Consider the following 14,451-nt stretch of genomic DNA (forward strand, 5'->3'; position numbering starts at 1 on the left):
TAGACCTAGTTTGTCCCCTTTAGAAGTCCTACTAGCAGTCGAGACACTTTTCCCTTACACTTTGCAACTCTGCTGTTCTGTGTAGGTTTCAACAGCCCTGTCTGGCAGGCGGCACATGGACAGTTTGTACGATCGTTTGTGTTTATGTAGAGAAATGCTTACCTTTATCGCCAGTGGGACGTTCAGCAGAATGCCGGCCAGCTTGTCAGCTTTTGCGTTAGCTTCAACTCCTTTGTGTTGTGGGACACAATGGATTTGGCAACGGCGCATCTTCCTATTGGCTTCTTACCATCTACAACAGTCTTTGAGTAGGGAATACCTGACTGTCAATATGAATGCTTATCCGCCCACTCGGCGGATTTATTTCTTGCAGTTTTTCTTCCGCGCTCGTAGTTTTCAAAATTTAAAGGACCACCAAACCTAAAATAGTACACCTCAGCTCCAAAATCTTAGACGAACCGGGAACCTCTGTTCCAACTCCAAGAGAGCCAATATTTAAAGGACCACCAAACCTAAAATAGTATACCTCAGCTCCGAAATCGAATCACGAGGATCATTTATAACTGGGATTAATAAACGGCGCTAAAATGGTATCACCCGAAACGTGAAGAGTTCAGAAGCTTGTTCCTGAATCATCGACCATAGTCTTGAACTAGATCAAAAAGTTGTGAAGCCAATTTTTCCGGAGCTAATAATTTTTCTGGCTTAGCCTTATGCATGCCTTAGCTGTATACTGTCTACATCTTATACATATATTTATTAAGGTTTTTGAGAGTTTTTAAACTTTTTTTTCGAAGATAACTGTTTGGCTTACATCGCCAAAGTTCTCTCAATTACAGACTCAAACTCAAATTAGAATACAGAAAAGCACAAATTAAAAAGAAGTTAGCAGATATTGGGTTGGAAATGAAGGATAAATATTGAACTTCGGTGCGTTACAAACATCCTGGGTGATCAGAGACATGCGTAATCAGTACGGTAATTATCAATGTCCTTGCAATTTCGAACTGTTGAATATGTTTTCGAGTGAAGACCGACTTTCCAGAACTTTTTCCGATTTTCACAAAGGTCCAAATGTATATTGCTTAAACGCTTACAATTCAGGTAGGATTTCATTAGATTTGGCAACGCTGATGGGAGGCAGCAATCGAAAATTAATTAAATTAGAATTTCAGTAGGGGTCGTCACGTCACGCCCATTTCGATAGTTTAGGTAAACAGATAATTTGTACTCGCTAAATTTATCAACTGTGAACGTCCTTTGCAGCTTACTTTTGTTAATCTGGTAAACTTTTGCCGAATTTCTACCAGGCATTGAAATGACAAATAATGTAGGTCTTTTCAAAAATTCCACGTGGAAACAGACGTGAACGTAATGCCACTGGCATTTTTTTGCCCAGTATTGTCATAACAAATTTTTGTCATTTAATGCCTAATAGAAATTCAGCATAAGTTTATCAGCAGCTGATTCCCAGTTTTTTTCTATAAAAAAAAATAACTTGTAACAGAAAATTTAATTAATTTTACTTACTCATATGCATAATGCCTTTCGGTAGCGGGCAGATTTAAAATTAAATAAATATCGAACAGCTGATTGCAGTTTATCAGCAAGATGAAACTGACAGTTGAATAGACGAATGTGTATATTTGCATGCAGGGCTCCCGAGAGGTAACCCTTGCGTCGACACTACCAACTAACGTTTGAGAACTCTCAAATTTTGATGTCACTAAGTCCAACAGTAATGGCAGTTCTATAAGCGGTAATAAAGAACAGCTAATTTTTGTTTACATACGGTACAAATTTGTTCCTTTGAACTTCGGATTAAAACCTGTGGAACTGTTAAACTACAATTTTACTCTCTCAAGTGAGAGTAAAAGGAGAACAGATTCAGAAGCGGACGAGAACGTAAAAAGCACTTTTTCCTGTAAAAACGTCAGTCGGTTTGTTTACATTTCATTGGTACAACACTGATTTGACTGAAATATCACTAAATAATTTCAAAAATCTATACATAAGCAAATATTTGGTTGTTTGCTTCCATTTTTTAACAAATATAAGATTCCTTGCTTTCATCGCGTTCTGTTTTTGTTTACAAATGCAACCATGTCCAACGTTTGAGACTTTTAATGAACTTACAGGAAAAAACTCCGGACTAAATCCTGTAACTTCTGACTAGGAAGAGTTGCTCAGTTACTCTCTCAAAAGTGTTCCCACTTGCAGTTTTTATGTCTAAACGACTTTCCCGTAAGTTCTGACTAAATCCTGTAAACCGGACTGCTATTCTGCTATTGGAACAGACTAATTTATTGTGGTGTCTCTCTGCGTTACGTACGCCACTGCCTTGGGATACTTTTCCGGCATTGACGTACAAGTAGCCATTCTGACAGCGCTTATAGACTTTTTAATTGTTTTTATTTTTTTTTTTGCAGCTAAAATTAGTGTTAAGCAGTGTTCACTGAAATTGTGCTTTCTTAAGCGTAATGCAATTTTGATTTTAAAACTCAGAATTTCCCAATTCTTTTATGTATATGAAATATTTTTTATAAAACATTTTTTTTGATTCTTTTCCTATATATTTTGTTACTTATTGCAAGCATTTATTGAATATTTGCGTTTTATAAGTTTTTTGTTTATTGTTTTATAAAAAAAATAACATTTTGGCTGTAGTTGCACTACTTTTTATTGTTTGTGGTTTGGTATTTGGGTAGTGGCAGCTTATTTCAAAATTATTTAGAATTTGTCTGATTTAATTTCTAATTTAACACTTCATTTCTCATTTTCAATACCGCGGAACGGGTAGCATCATTCCACCGTGCGTTTAGTTATACTATACTAGTAGTCATACTCACCTTAGTTGCTTACATACATACACACATAATTTGTTTAGTTTTAATGTCTCCGTTTTAAATATTATACAAGTAATTTTACTTAAATTTCATTTGCCACATACACACACAGCAATTCAGATAAATAATTTATTTTTTATGATTTAATTTTTTCACAGATTTTTTGTTGCAATCTACGGCCAAATACCTACCACTATTAATTGTTTGATTTCTGTTACTTTTTTGTTCTTTTTTTAAGTTTGTTAAGATTAATGATTTGTTAGTGATTTCTTAAAAAAAAAATTTGTTTATAATATTTTTTGTTTGTTAATAAAATGGCTGACGAAAACGAAAAAATGCACTGTTGAAAAATGTAGTATTGTAAACCTGAAAGTTGAACTGAGGAAAGGACGTTTTGTGACAAGCTGGTAACCTGCACACATACATGTGGACATTAAGAAAAAATCGCTAAATATGAACAGTGGGTTGAGTAGTCAGTTATGCTGCTGAGAGTTTTTAAAAGTAGGTAGTTGTTTTTTACTATTCTGTTAAATCAAGTCAATGCCGCTTATGAACCTAATAGATTTGTAAATATATTTACTGTTTATAAGATTTCCGACAATACAGCGAGCTCAAAATACTTAATGAACCAAAATCACTACGAAATAAAACGATGTTCGCGAGCAAAATTAAGAAGAAAAACTATTTTAAATTATGTTAATTGATATTTTTTTAATTATCGCTGAAAAAATGACTTTCGCGCATATCGGTTTTGCACTTGGCAACCCGCCGACTTAGACAACAGTATTTAATCTAAATGATTTCTAAACTAAAAGTTTCCTTCTTACTTTAATTAAATAAATTTATGTACGTTTTATATAATTTTTTAATTTTTTATTTTATTATTGAGTTTAATTTAAAAAATTTAGTTTCTAATTTTTTTTTTAACGCGTAGAAGTAACGATTTTTAATTGTAATTAAATTGTAAATATTGTTTTACTGTACTGTAGTTTAAGAAAAAATCGACTCACATCACGAATATATAAAAAAATAAAAAATAAATATTTAGTAATTGTCAAATACTACATTTATTTACAAAGAAAAACCTTAATGCTGCAAGTATAGAGAATATTTCATAAAACATTTTTCTAACAAAAACCAACTAAGAAAATTTTTTACACTTCGCGGTGTTCTCAAGCATTTGACTTAGTCAATATTTAACTAAAAGTTCAATTATATTATTAAAAATAACAAATTTTTTTCAACGCTTGTACAATTCGCGGAGTGACTGTAAAAATATCACACGTTTTATGACACTTTCCAACACTTGGCGTGCATTAAGGTTATGACGAATATAAAAAATTAGAACGCATACAAATTTTCATTTGAGCTTAACGACTTTTGGTGTCCACTTTTTCAAAAAGGAGTAAATAAATCTTAAACAAATTGTTACATATTTACGTAATTGTAATATGTATTCACATTGTGTGAGCACAATTTGTTCACAATCGAATTAAAGTGGGTCCACATAAGTGCGTAAAGCAAGAATTATTTTTCAAAAGAAAATAAAACGTATACCAAATATTGTAATTTTGTAATTAATTTATTGTATTTAGCATAAAAACAAAAAAGTCGTAATAAAATTTGTAAAATAATAATATTTAGCGCAAAAAAAAAATATTAACATAATAACTTAAATTAAAACTAAATAATTTTATTTCAAAATCAAAACAAAAAACTAACTAAAAGCAACACTACATAAGGCACATTACAATAACTCCAAGAAACAATCACGAAAATGCCCTTGTTTATATCCAAGCACAATAATATAAATACATTGCATATATATTTTTTTGTAAATTATAATGGTTTTAATATTCATGCTAAAATTTTTTAAGTATAACTAAATAGTTGTAATTAGCTTAGGAAACTAAAACTACATATACTTATTTAAAATTAAAGAAAAACGGCAGTTTATAATATTGCTTATAATGACTTTAAAATTGAGAATAATTTTTATTTCTATTTTATTGTTTAAGTGATTTTAGTTTTTAATTTTAACAGTCAAAAGGTATAAATAAACTACGATTGAAAAAAAAATAATATAATAAAAATATATCGAAATTCGAAACATTAAATTGAAAAAGTTTTTTATTTATCTCTGTTTTTTTATTATCTGAAAAAAACATTAAATGTTTGAACTCTGCACACTGTTACATTGCCAATTTGACAAAAGATATTTGAGGTAAGCATTTTGTTTTAATTTTTTGTTTGTTTGTATGTGCATTATGTTATGTATTGTATTGTTTTCGTGTTTGTTGTGGTTATGTTTCTAATTTTGTGTTGTTGTATTGTCCTTTTGCGAAAACTCTGTAAATGTTTTATAACAAATGTAACACATTTATGCGCTAATCATATTTGTCTTATTTTACTTAATTTTGTGCTAAAACTAAACCAAATTTTATTACTTACATATACGTACATATTCTGTGTTGTGAGACGATCCTTCGAGTAAAATATTGTTGTAATATTTGTGTATTCATAAATGAAACTAAATCTTACACTAAATCTTACATCAAAATCTTAAAAAAATCAAACAATTACATATATATATAAATGAAGTCAGCTATTTTTTTAATATGAACTCACAACTCAAATTTATGCAAATAAAAAATGCTGGTACTTCATATTGTAAACAGACTTAATAGAATTTAAGTAAATTAATATTTATAAATAAGTTAATACTCATATATTTTTAGCCTTTAAGCCGCTTAAACCGAACTATTCGTTTGAATCATAGTAATTCGGTAGAAAAAACTAAGGACAGTACACACAAATGAATGCGTCTATTAATAATAATAACCACACTTACACAAATGCAAATAAAAAAAACCACACACTCTAGAGCAACTCAATACAAATTATTTAGTTGAAAGCACAGTATTTAGAAGAACTTTTAGTAGCACCTAAATTGTGTAAAGTTTGGTTTACGAAAACCTGACCATTTTCTTCATGGTGTGACCACCCTGTTATATTGCAAGGCCAGTCGTACCGATTAAAAAAGCGTATCGAGCTCCGCTTGTTGTGAAATCGCCACCATCTTGAAAACAGGGCCTCAACCCAGCTATACCCAGACTTTAGTATACACATGGAGTAGTCAAATTCCAAAAGGATTTTAATTCCATTTTTGGTCAAAAATCTAATTTTAATACACGTCATTTTATGTATAAAGTAACTTCAAATATGTATATGTATATAATAAACATAGTAAGATTTAACGGACAATTTGTCCGCCTTTAATACGGGAATGAAACATTTTCACGCAGATATGAAAAATGGCTAAATTGCTCCACAAAATTATTAAGCATAACATTTTTCTTAGGGGTCCCCGAAAACGAAAATCTTCTGCGTATTAAATTTTCTTTTTAAAATTGAAACAAAATTAACAAAAGTATCATTTTAAGCGTCTTCAAAAAGAGGGAAGGTTATCAGTTTGTCGTAATAAGTATTTTTTTTTGTTTTATGTATGTTACCGCATGACTTTGGACCCCCTGAACCGAATTCCATAACTCTTATTTTAAAAGAAAGGTGCTATCACAGAGGTGGTCCCTACTACTACTTTAGTTTGATCCGGTCATTGGATCTTGAATAAATTAATATACTCTTCAATTTGTAAATGAGAATTGAAGTCAGTTTTGTTTTTTGCTTAAAAATTACTTGTTCTGTACATATATTATTGGTATATTCGAGGAGCAAATTCACCTTAACGGTCTGAGTCGTTAATGTATTTTACGCATAACATCGGTTCTGCACGGTAAACCACAAACGTCTAACGGCGTCAAATCGCGGCTCCGAGGTGACCACTTCGCATCGCCGAGACATCTGATGACACGATTACCGAACCTAGCGCGCAAAAGATTGATTATGGCATGGTCTGTGTGGCATAGCGCACCATCCTGCAGAAGCCAAAATCATCCAAGTGCATGTCTTCAATTTCCTGCCACTAAAAATCGATCACCATGCCTCTGTAGCGCTCACCGTTGACCTAAAAGACTTTTCCAGCAGCATTTTCAAAGAAAAATGGGCCGATGAGGCCAAATTCCCGCCAAACTGTCTCTCTCTGAGGATGCTGGTTTCTCGACGATTACGTGCGAGTTTTCCTATCCCCATTGGCGGCAGTTTTGTTTGTTAACATAGCCGTCGAGATGAAAATGCGCTTCGTCAGAAAAGATGATTTTTACAATATTTTACAAAACATTTGATCGGTTCACAACGGTGTCGCAAGTGTCGTTTTGTTGTCTGTCGTAAAGCTTAACTAAATGTTTAGAGAACTTGAAACCAACTATTTTTTACCACTATTTTTTAACACTGCGAAAATTCATAATATGACATTGATTGTACTTTGCGAACACCCTTAATATATTTTTTAGGCGTTTAAAGTTTACGACATACAACAATACCACACTTACGACACCGTTGTGAATACCCCAATTGCCTTTGGAGACACAGTGAAAGAAGTTTTAAAATCAGTTGCACGTTGCCCAACTTTTTTAAAAAGTTAGTTAGGTTAAAGTTAGTTTTCTTGGAGAAAAATAGTTTTATTTTTTCAAAAAACATTATGTTAAGGGCGATCCATACAATTTTTTTAATCATATATTTTTTGACAGTGACAGCTCTTCTCCGCAAATCATAACTTTAATCTTAGTCCTAATCTTAATCGTAATCTGCATAAATCCTAACTTTATCTTAATCTTATTTTTAATATTAATTTTAGTCTTAATCTTAATCAGAATCCTAATCTTAATCTTAGCCTTGACCTTAATGTTAATTTTAATTGCAATCTTTTTATTAATCTTGATCTTAATATGAATCTGAATCTTAAACTTAATATTAATCATTACCTGAATTTTAATCTAAATCTTGATTTTTATCTTAATCCTAATCTTGATCTCAATATTAATAACAATCTTAGTCTTAATCTTTTCCGAATCCTAATCCCAGTCTTGAACTTTGTCTTAATCTGATCTTAATTTTAATCTAAATTTTTATCTTAATCGTAATCATAATCTTAATCTTAATCTTAATCTTAATCTTTGCTTTGATCTTAATCTCAAAATGAATCTAATCATAATCTGAATTTTAATCTTAACCTTAATCATAATCTTAACCTTAGCCATAATTTTAAACTTAATTTAAATCTTAATCTTAGTTTAAATCTTAATCATAGTTTTAACCTTAATTTTAATTTTGATCTAAATATTGCCCTGAAGCATAGTCTTAATCTTAAACTTAATCTTAATCATAATCTAACTTTTAATCTTGATCTTAATCATAATCTCAATTTAACCTTAATCTTATCTTAATGCTAATCTCAATGTTAGTCTTAGTCTTAATCTTGAACTTAATTATGATCTAAATCATAATCCTACCCTTAGTCTTAATCTTTGTTTTGGTCCCATTCTTAAACTTAATCTAATCATAATTGGAATTTTAATCTTAATCTTAATCATAATATTAATCTTAATCTTAATTTTTAACTTAATTTAAATCTTAAATAATCTTAATCTTAATTATAATTTTAATCTTAATTTAATCTTCTCTTCTTGATCGTCTTAATCTTAAACTTAATCTTAATCATAATCTGAATTTTAGTCTTAATCTTAATGGTGTCCAACCACCCTCGCCATCCCCTCTCTTCTTCTTTTCCGTTTCATGGGAGTTTGGATTTAGAACCCAATGACCGTGTCGCTTTTTGTTACATTGATGTTTGCATTTACACCATAGATGGGCACACCAATACAGTCTCATTTTGTCATGGTATTCGTGAATCGCGCTTAGTAACAGTTGCCACTTTTCTATATTGTACAAAAGTGCGTCTTTTTTTGCGCGTGTTAGAAAACGCTCTTACAAATTTATATTTAATTTGTCTTATGAACATGAAACGAAAATAACAAAATATAATAAAAAAATAATGAATAAATATATACAAATAATGAATTATGAAATTAATTTTTATAAGTACATATGTACGTGCATGAAAAGTTTTTTAATTTAATTTCATTAAACTAATGTTTTAAAAAATCATAGTTTATTCAACAACAAAATTCACAAAGTTGCTCGCGGTCATCACCTTCATATTTTTCATATTCCGGATGGAATGACAAATAATGTCGCCTTATATTAAAAGTACGATTCCAAGTAGTCGTATTACCACATAACAAGCATTGGGCATTATTAGCTTTTTTTAAAACCAAAATCTGTAATTGGCACTCATTCTCAGACATTTTGGGCATTGTTACATATATAGGTGGCAACCACGCGCTAAAATTACGAATAAAAATATTCAACGGCGAAGCATAGTGTTACTCTCATGAAATCTGAAAGCAGACTGAATTGAAATTCGCTGCGTCGTTTCTGTATACGTATAAAGCTGATGCCAGATAAAACTTTGTAGCTTTGCGTGACATTTATAACTTTGCCAGCAAAGCGCCAGAAGCAAAAGGTATGCCACAATGAACGCCAAGAAAACAATGTTGTACCGCTTTTTTACTCATCAAAGTTGCTGTGGATTTTAATTATTTTGATTTAAAATTATCAGCAATGTAATTAAGTTTTATGTTTCTGCATGAAAACCCGAATTTGGACGAAACAAAATAAATATTAAACCGGCTGATTGTCAAAGCGCGCAAAAAGATGGGAGTTGACCATCTTTTCGCTTCGCGCTGCCGCTTCAACGATTTATGTGGCATGCTTTGTGCATTTTCATACAATGCATCTTATCTGTCAAAGCGAATCTGTCACGTAAAGCGAAGCAAAAGTTTTATGTGACATCAGCTTAAGCGCTGCGACGCAGACGCTACTCGCGAGTAGCGTTTTGCCCATCATTGATTTACACCCAAATGAGCGCAGAGAAGTTCCACTTGAAAAATTGTGATGAATTGGCGCAAATTCCTACCAGGCATCGACTAAAGTTTACATTTATATACTAGCGTTGGGTTATGTTAAGTTGAGGTCAAAAAATAACTCCTCTCATGAGGAAGAAAACATGTTGACCACCTTTGTTTTCAAGATGGCTGGTTACCCACAGCCCATGAGTACCGGAAATCAAGCTTTGCATTCCTTTCGACTAGCAAAAATAAGCTTTAGTTTACCAATTTTAGCCCCTTATTTGACTCTACTACATTCATTAATTATGACCCGTGAATTGACAGCCCTACCAGCGCTTATGTACATGTACTTCGTCCATATGATTCCACATAATTGGCCTAACACGATGTTCAAACTACCCGCACACACTGTTTTGCCAGAGATTCTACTATCGAGAGCTTCGGTTTGATTAATTCGGAAAGCTGATTCGATCGCCTTCGTACCACAATTGGCCAGTAGGGTCTTGCAACTTTGTCTAATAATGTTCTTCAACCGCGTTCGCTTAGCTGATTTGCCAACCATGCCTGTATTTCAAAGCGCAGACTTAAGATCGCCCTATTGCCCGTACATGAAAATGCTCATCAGAACAGGTCTTTAGGTCCTACATTTTCCTGCAGTTTCACTATACCCATAAAAACTACTTCTAAGTACACCTAATCAATTCTATATTAGGTGAAAAATGCTCGTATATTTATTTCTTCAAGAAAATTTACTGCAAAAGCAACGTACTTTTTCAAGCAACAGAAATAATGAAAAATGTTTCTTCAAATATTTCTTGAAGGGACCGAACATAACAGTTATTGTCGAAAACTGTCATGGAAAAATTAACTATGAAGGAAATGATCTACAACTAAGTGATACATACCAATCGATTTCTTTTTTCACCAAGATTCAAATTTGAAATCAATTTTTATTTGCAATATTATAAATCCAAAATAACAATTATTTTTTGTTTATATATTATATGTATTAGATAACAGTTATTGAAGACTTTTATTTATAATAGTCATCAATAAAAATCAGCCAGTGACTTTTACTTTTAAAAGTTATCAATATAAATCAGTCACCGACTTTTATTTTTTGAATCATTCGTATAAAAGTCATTAACATTGTTTGTGGTTAAGAAGGCATTGAGAAAAAAAAGTTTACTACGACTTATAAAAATGACTTTTATAAGTATGATTTAAAAAATTAAGGTCAGTGACTGATTTTTATTTATGACTTATATAAATAAAAGTCTTCGATAACTGTTATCTTAGACATCTACTAATCAAAAATGACTGTTATTTGCAATTATTTAGATAAAACTAAAAATAATTGTTGTTTTGGATTTATGAAAAAAAAGTCAGAAATAGCGGTTATTTAAGGAGCAATTAAATAAAAGTCAAAAAATAATTGTTAATGAGCGATTTTTTCAATAAAAGTTGTAACTGTTACGGTCCCTGATTTCTTGAGAGCTGTATATTAAGCTTAATCATCGAAGAAAATAGAAAGTTTCCAAATAATGATCTTCATGCGAGAAAAAATTCAAATAACAGTTAATTTCGGTCCTTGGTTAAAATGAGCAAATACTTTTTTCACATAAAATTTTTTTGGATTTTAGGAAAGATTTTTTGGAAAATAGAACGCGCTATCATTATTATTTTTTAAATTGAATGTTAAGCCAGATCGCCTTTCAAAAATAATGGATTTTACGTTGTAAAACCTTACATAAGCACATATATATACATACACACACAAAGCTATAAAATATCATAATGTATAATAATAATAATATAAAAATATATGTGTATTAGGTTGGACGAAAAAAAAATTACAATGTTAAACTCTCACAGCCAAGGCTTTTTCTAAATGGAAAAAAGAGTGCAATGAGGGCACCCATAAAAAATTGTTATTATTAAAAATGGTAAAATAAACAATTGGGTATTATTATCGGAAGAGTCCCGAAGAGAAACAGTGTTTTCCGATCGAAACATTATTGATTTTCGAGAATTATATAATATTTTTACGAAAAAGTTATTTTCCTCATATAAAATACATATAAAACTTAATGGGCTTTGAGGCAATTCTAAATATAATTTTTTTTTACAAAAGATACGGGTGTTCTTTTTTCCATTTATGCAAGTATATTTTGACCACTCTAATGAATGAATTTCTCTACGTTTTTTATAAACATTTAATTGTCATGATTTCTCTTTGTAATTCAACAGATATTACCTTCAAAGTGGGTTACATTGCCGACGATCCTAACTCGTACACGGAAACACTGCCATTGAACAGACCTAACGACGAAGCGCAGAAGCTGGAGAGGAATAGAGATCAATAGGATTGTGCTCGTACTCAAAGCTATCCAAAACTTTAGAAAACTATCAGAACTTTTGTGTTCTAAATAGTACCCAAGGAACTTGCAAAGTAGGGGAAATTGAGAGGGCAAATTGTCATTGAGAGCTGCAAACTTCTGCTGGAAAAATTTTTACTTGAGAGCTGCAAAATTTCTTGCGAAAACTTGCAAGTAGGAAAACCAGCTGATCACAAACATACGTTCGCGAAAACAAACAAAAGGAAATATGGGCTTTGTGAATTATTTATTGAAAATTTTATAAATTTTATAGTAAGGTACAACATCTTTTAGTTTTCCAATTTTCTTATTTTAGTGTGTATTTAATGGTTGCCCTATGGAATTTTTTGTACCATATTTTTAGCTAAAATACACAAAAATAGGTAAAAGTGCAGCTAGCTGAAATTTGTTTGGCCGAGTTTGTCACTTTTTAGTAGATTGATTGTTGGAATGGAAATTTTATAATATTAAAGGTAAAATTGTTGCTACATATAACAAGGACGGGTGCTTGGTTGAGATTCTCTTATTTTTGAGGGCATCGTGATGTGGTATCACAAGCAATTTTGAGAAAAATAACTTATTAATTCCCATATAATTCATTTACGTGTTAAAAATGTTTTTCCTATCCAAAAGTATTCAATTGTAAAAAATAAGAAAATAAATGGCCAAATGGCAACAGGGGAAGTGATCAGCTCTTTTGAATTTTGCTCTCTCGCACTTCTGTGGATATTTTTTCTCTTTGAGATCGAATGCTGGTAAATTCTCAGAATTATCGCTGCTGCATAATTTGGTCTGGAGTTTGCGAGTTACACACCTAATGTTGAAATTGCATTGATTCACATTTATTAACTAAAAAATTCGTAGTATGCTAAATACGTTTTCAACAGCAGAACATAAATATATGCGATAAAAAAAATATGCCGCTTTTAATAAAAATAAAAAAAATAAATAAACATTTTAATAAATTTATAAAGACGCTTTGCTTCAAACAGTATACATATATTTAATACAAAGAAATGCCTTCAAACAGAATTATAAAGATTTGGCATTCATAAAGACACTAAACAATAAATGTACGGCAGTTGTGTACAACAGCGAATAATATTTGTGATTAAAGTTTATTATTAATTCAAATTTGTAAGTGCTTTTAAGAACACTAAGTGATTCCAGCCATTAATTATAAGATAGTTATGTATTTAAATCATTAACTATAGTTTTTAGTAATACTTTTTTGTAACCGTTATGAATCATGAAATATAAACATATTTGTTTAGGATATAATTAATTTATAATTTGTAATAATGTAAATGTAAAATTATAAACTCCTTATAATTTCTTACTTACTTAAAATATCTGTGTGTATTACTAACCATATACATTAAAAGAAAGCCAAAGAACCAAAGCTGTAATTTAAAATTAATATTCTCTTTATCCAGTAACTAAAATTAAAAAAATAAACTTTCATAGCCCATAATTCATTAATTTCATATTTTCTTTTAGCATGCTCAACTTTTATACGTGTAACTATTTGTATATTTGCTACATATGTATATGCATATGCCCATATGTATGTGTGTATGTACATATGTATGTACTCGTAATTTTTTCAACAAATTTGTAATCAGTGTTGCCAGAACTTTTTGGGCCGACCGGCTAGATTGGCAAAAAAAAGCGGCTAAAAACGGCTAAAATGTTTTAGTGAAATTTCACATAGACTCTGGCAAAAAACGGCTAAAATATTTTAGTGCAAATTCACATGCTTTATTTAAATAAATCGCAAGAAACGAAAGACTAGTTAACACCATTAATTCATATCGAGTGTATATTCCTCATCATCAAATGAATCACTATTGTATATATCACCTGAATTCATTAATTTTAAGAGATCGTCATCTACAGTAAAACTATGGCAGCATTTTTCTTCACGTTTTAAACCATATCTTATATATAAAATAGCGTTTAACGTTTTAACGCACATATTCGCTCTACTTATAGGCAAAACAAGAAAACTAAAAACTAGGTTGGAAAGGTCAGCAAAAGGGTTTTCTCCTAGGGCATTTCGAAATTGATAAACTTCGGCCCAAAATTTTACAGTTGAGTCTAAATTACTCCAGGTATGTAACGTTAACCGTTGCCATTACATCTCTATGGATGTTATTTCGTCGGCATTATATTTGTGTTTTTGTTGCTGTAGTTGAACAAATACTTTTGGTTTAATTACTCTTAATGCATTTCCAACCGAAAAAAGTCAATTTTTTTTAGTGTGGCAATATTTGTAGGGAGGCGTTGGCGTAATTTCTTTATTATTAAAGTAATAACGGGTGATTTTTTTGAGGTTAGGATTTTCATGCATTAGTATTT

General features: G+C 30.8%; 1 protein-coding gene across 1 annotated transcript in view; it reads left to right on the forward strand.

Moving 5' to 3' along the window:
* LOC118746024 (putative uncharacterized protein DDB_G0271606) overlaps positions 1 to 13,326 on the forward strand; it is a 583,517-nt gene extending 570,191 nt beyond the window's left edge. Inside the window, exon 7 of the mRNA XM_036479745.1 lies at positions 11,963 to 13,326. Within this exon, the coding sequence (XP_036335638.1) occupies positions 11,963 to 12,078 (116 nt within the window). The 3' untranslated portion in view covers positions 12,079 to 13,326. The remainder of the gene's footprint in view (positions 1 to 11,962) is intronic.
* The last annotated feature ends 1,125 nt before the right edge of the window (positions 13,327 to 14,451 follow it).

This window comes from Rhagoletis pomonella, unplaced genomic scaffold (genome assembly GCF_013731165.1).
Source record: "Rhagoletis pomonella isolate Grant_MI unplaced genomic scaffold, Rhpom_1.0 Rhpom_scaffold_00010, whole genome shotgun sequence".
NCBI classification, from domain to species: Eukaryota; Metazoa; Arthropoda; class Insecta; order Diptera; family Tephritidae; genus Rhagoletis; species Rhagoletis pomonella.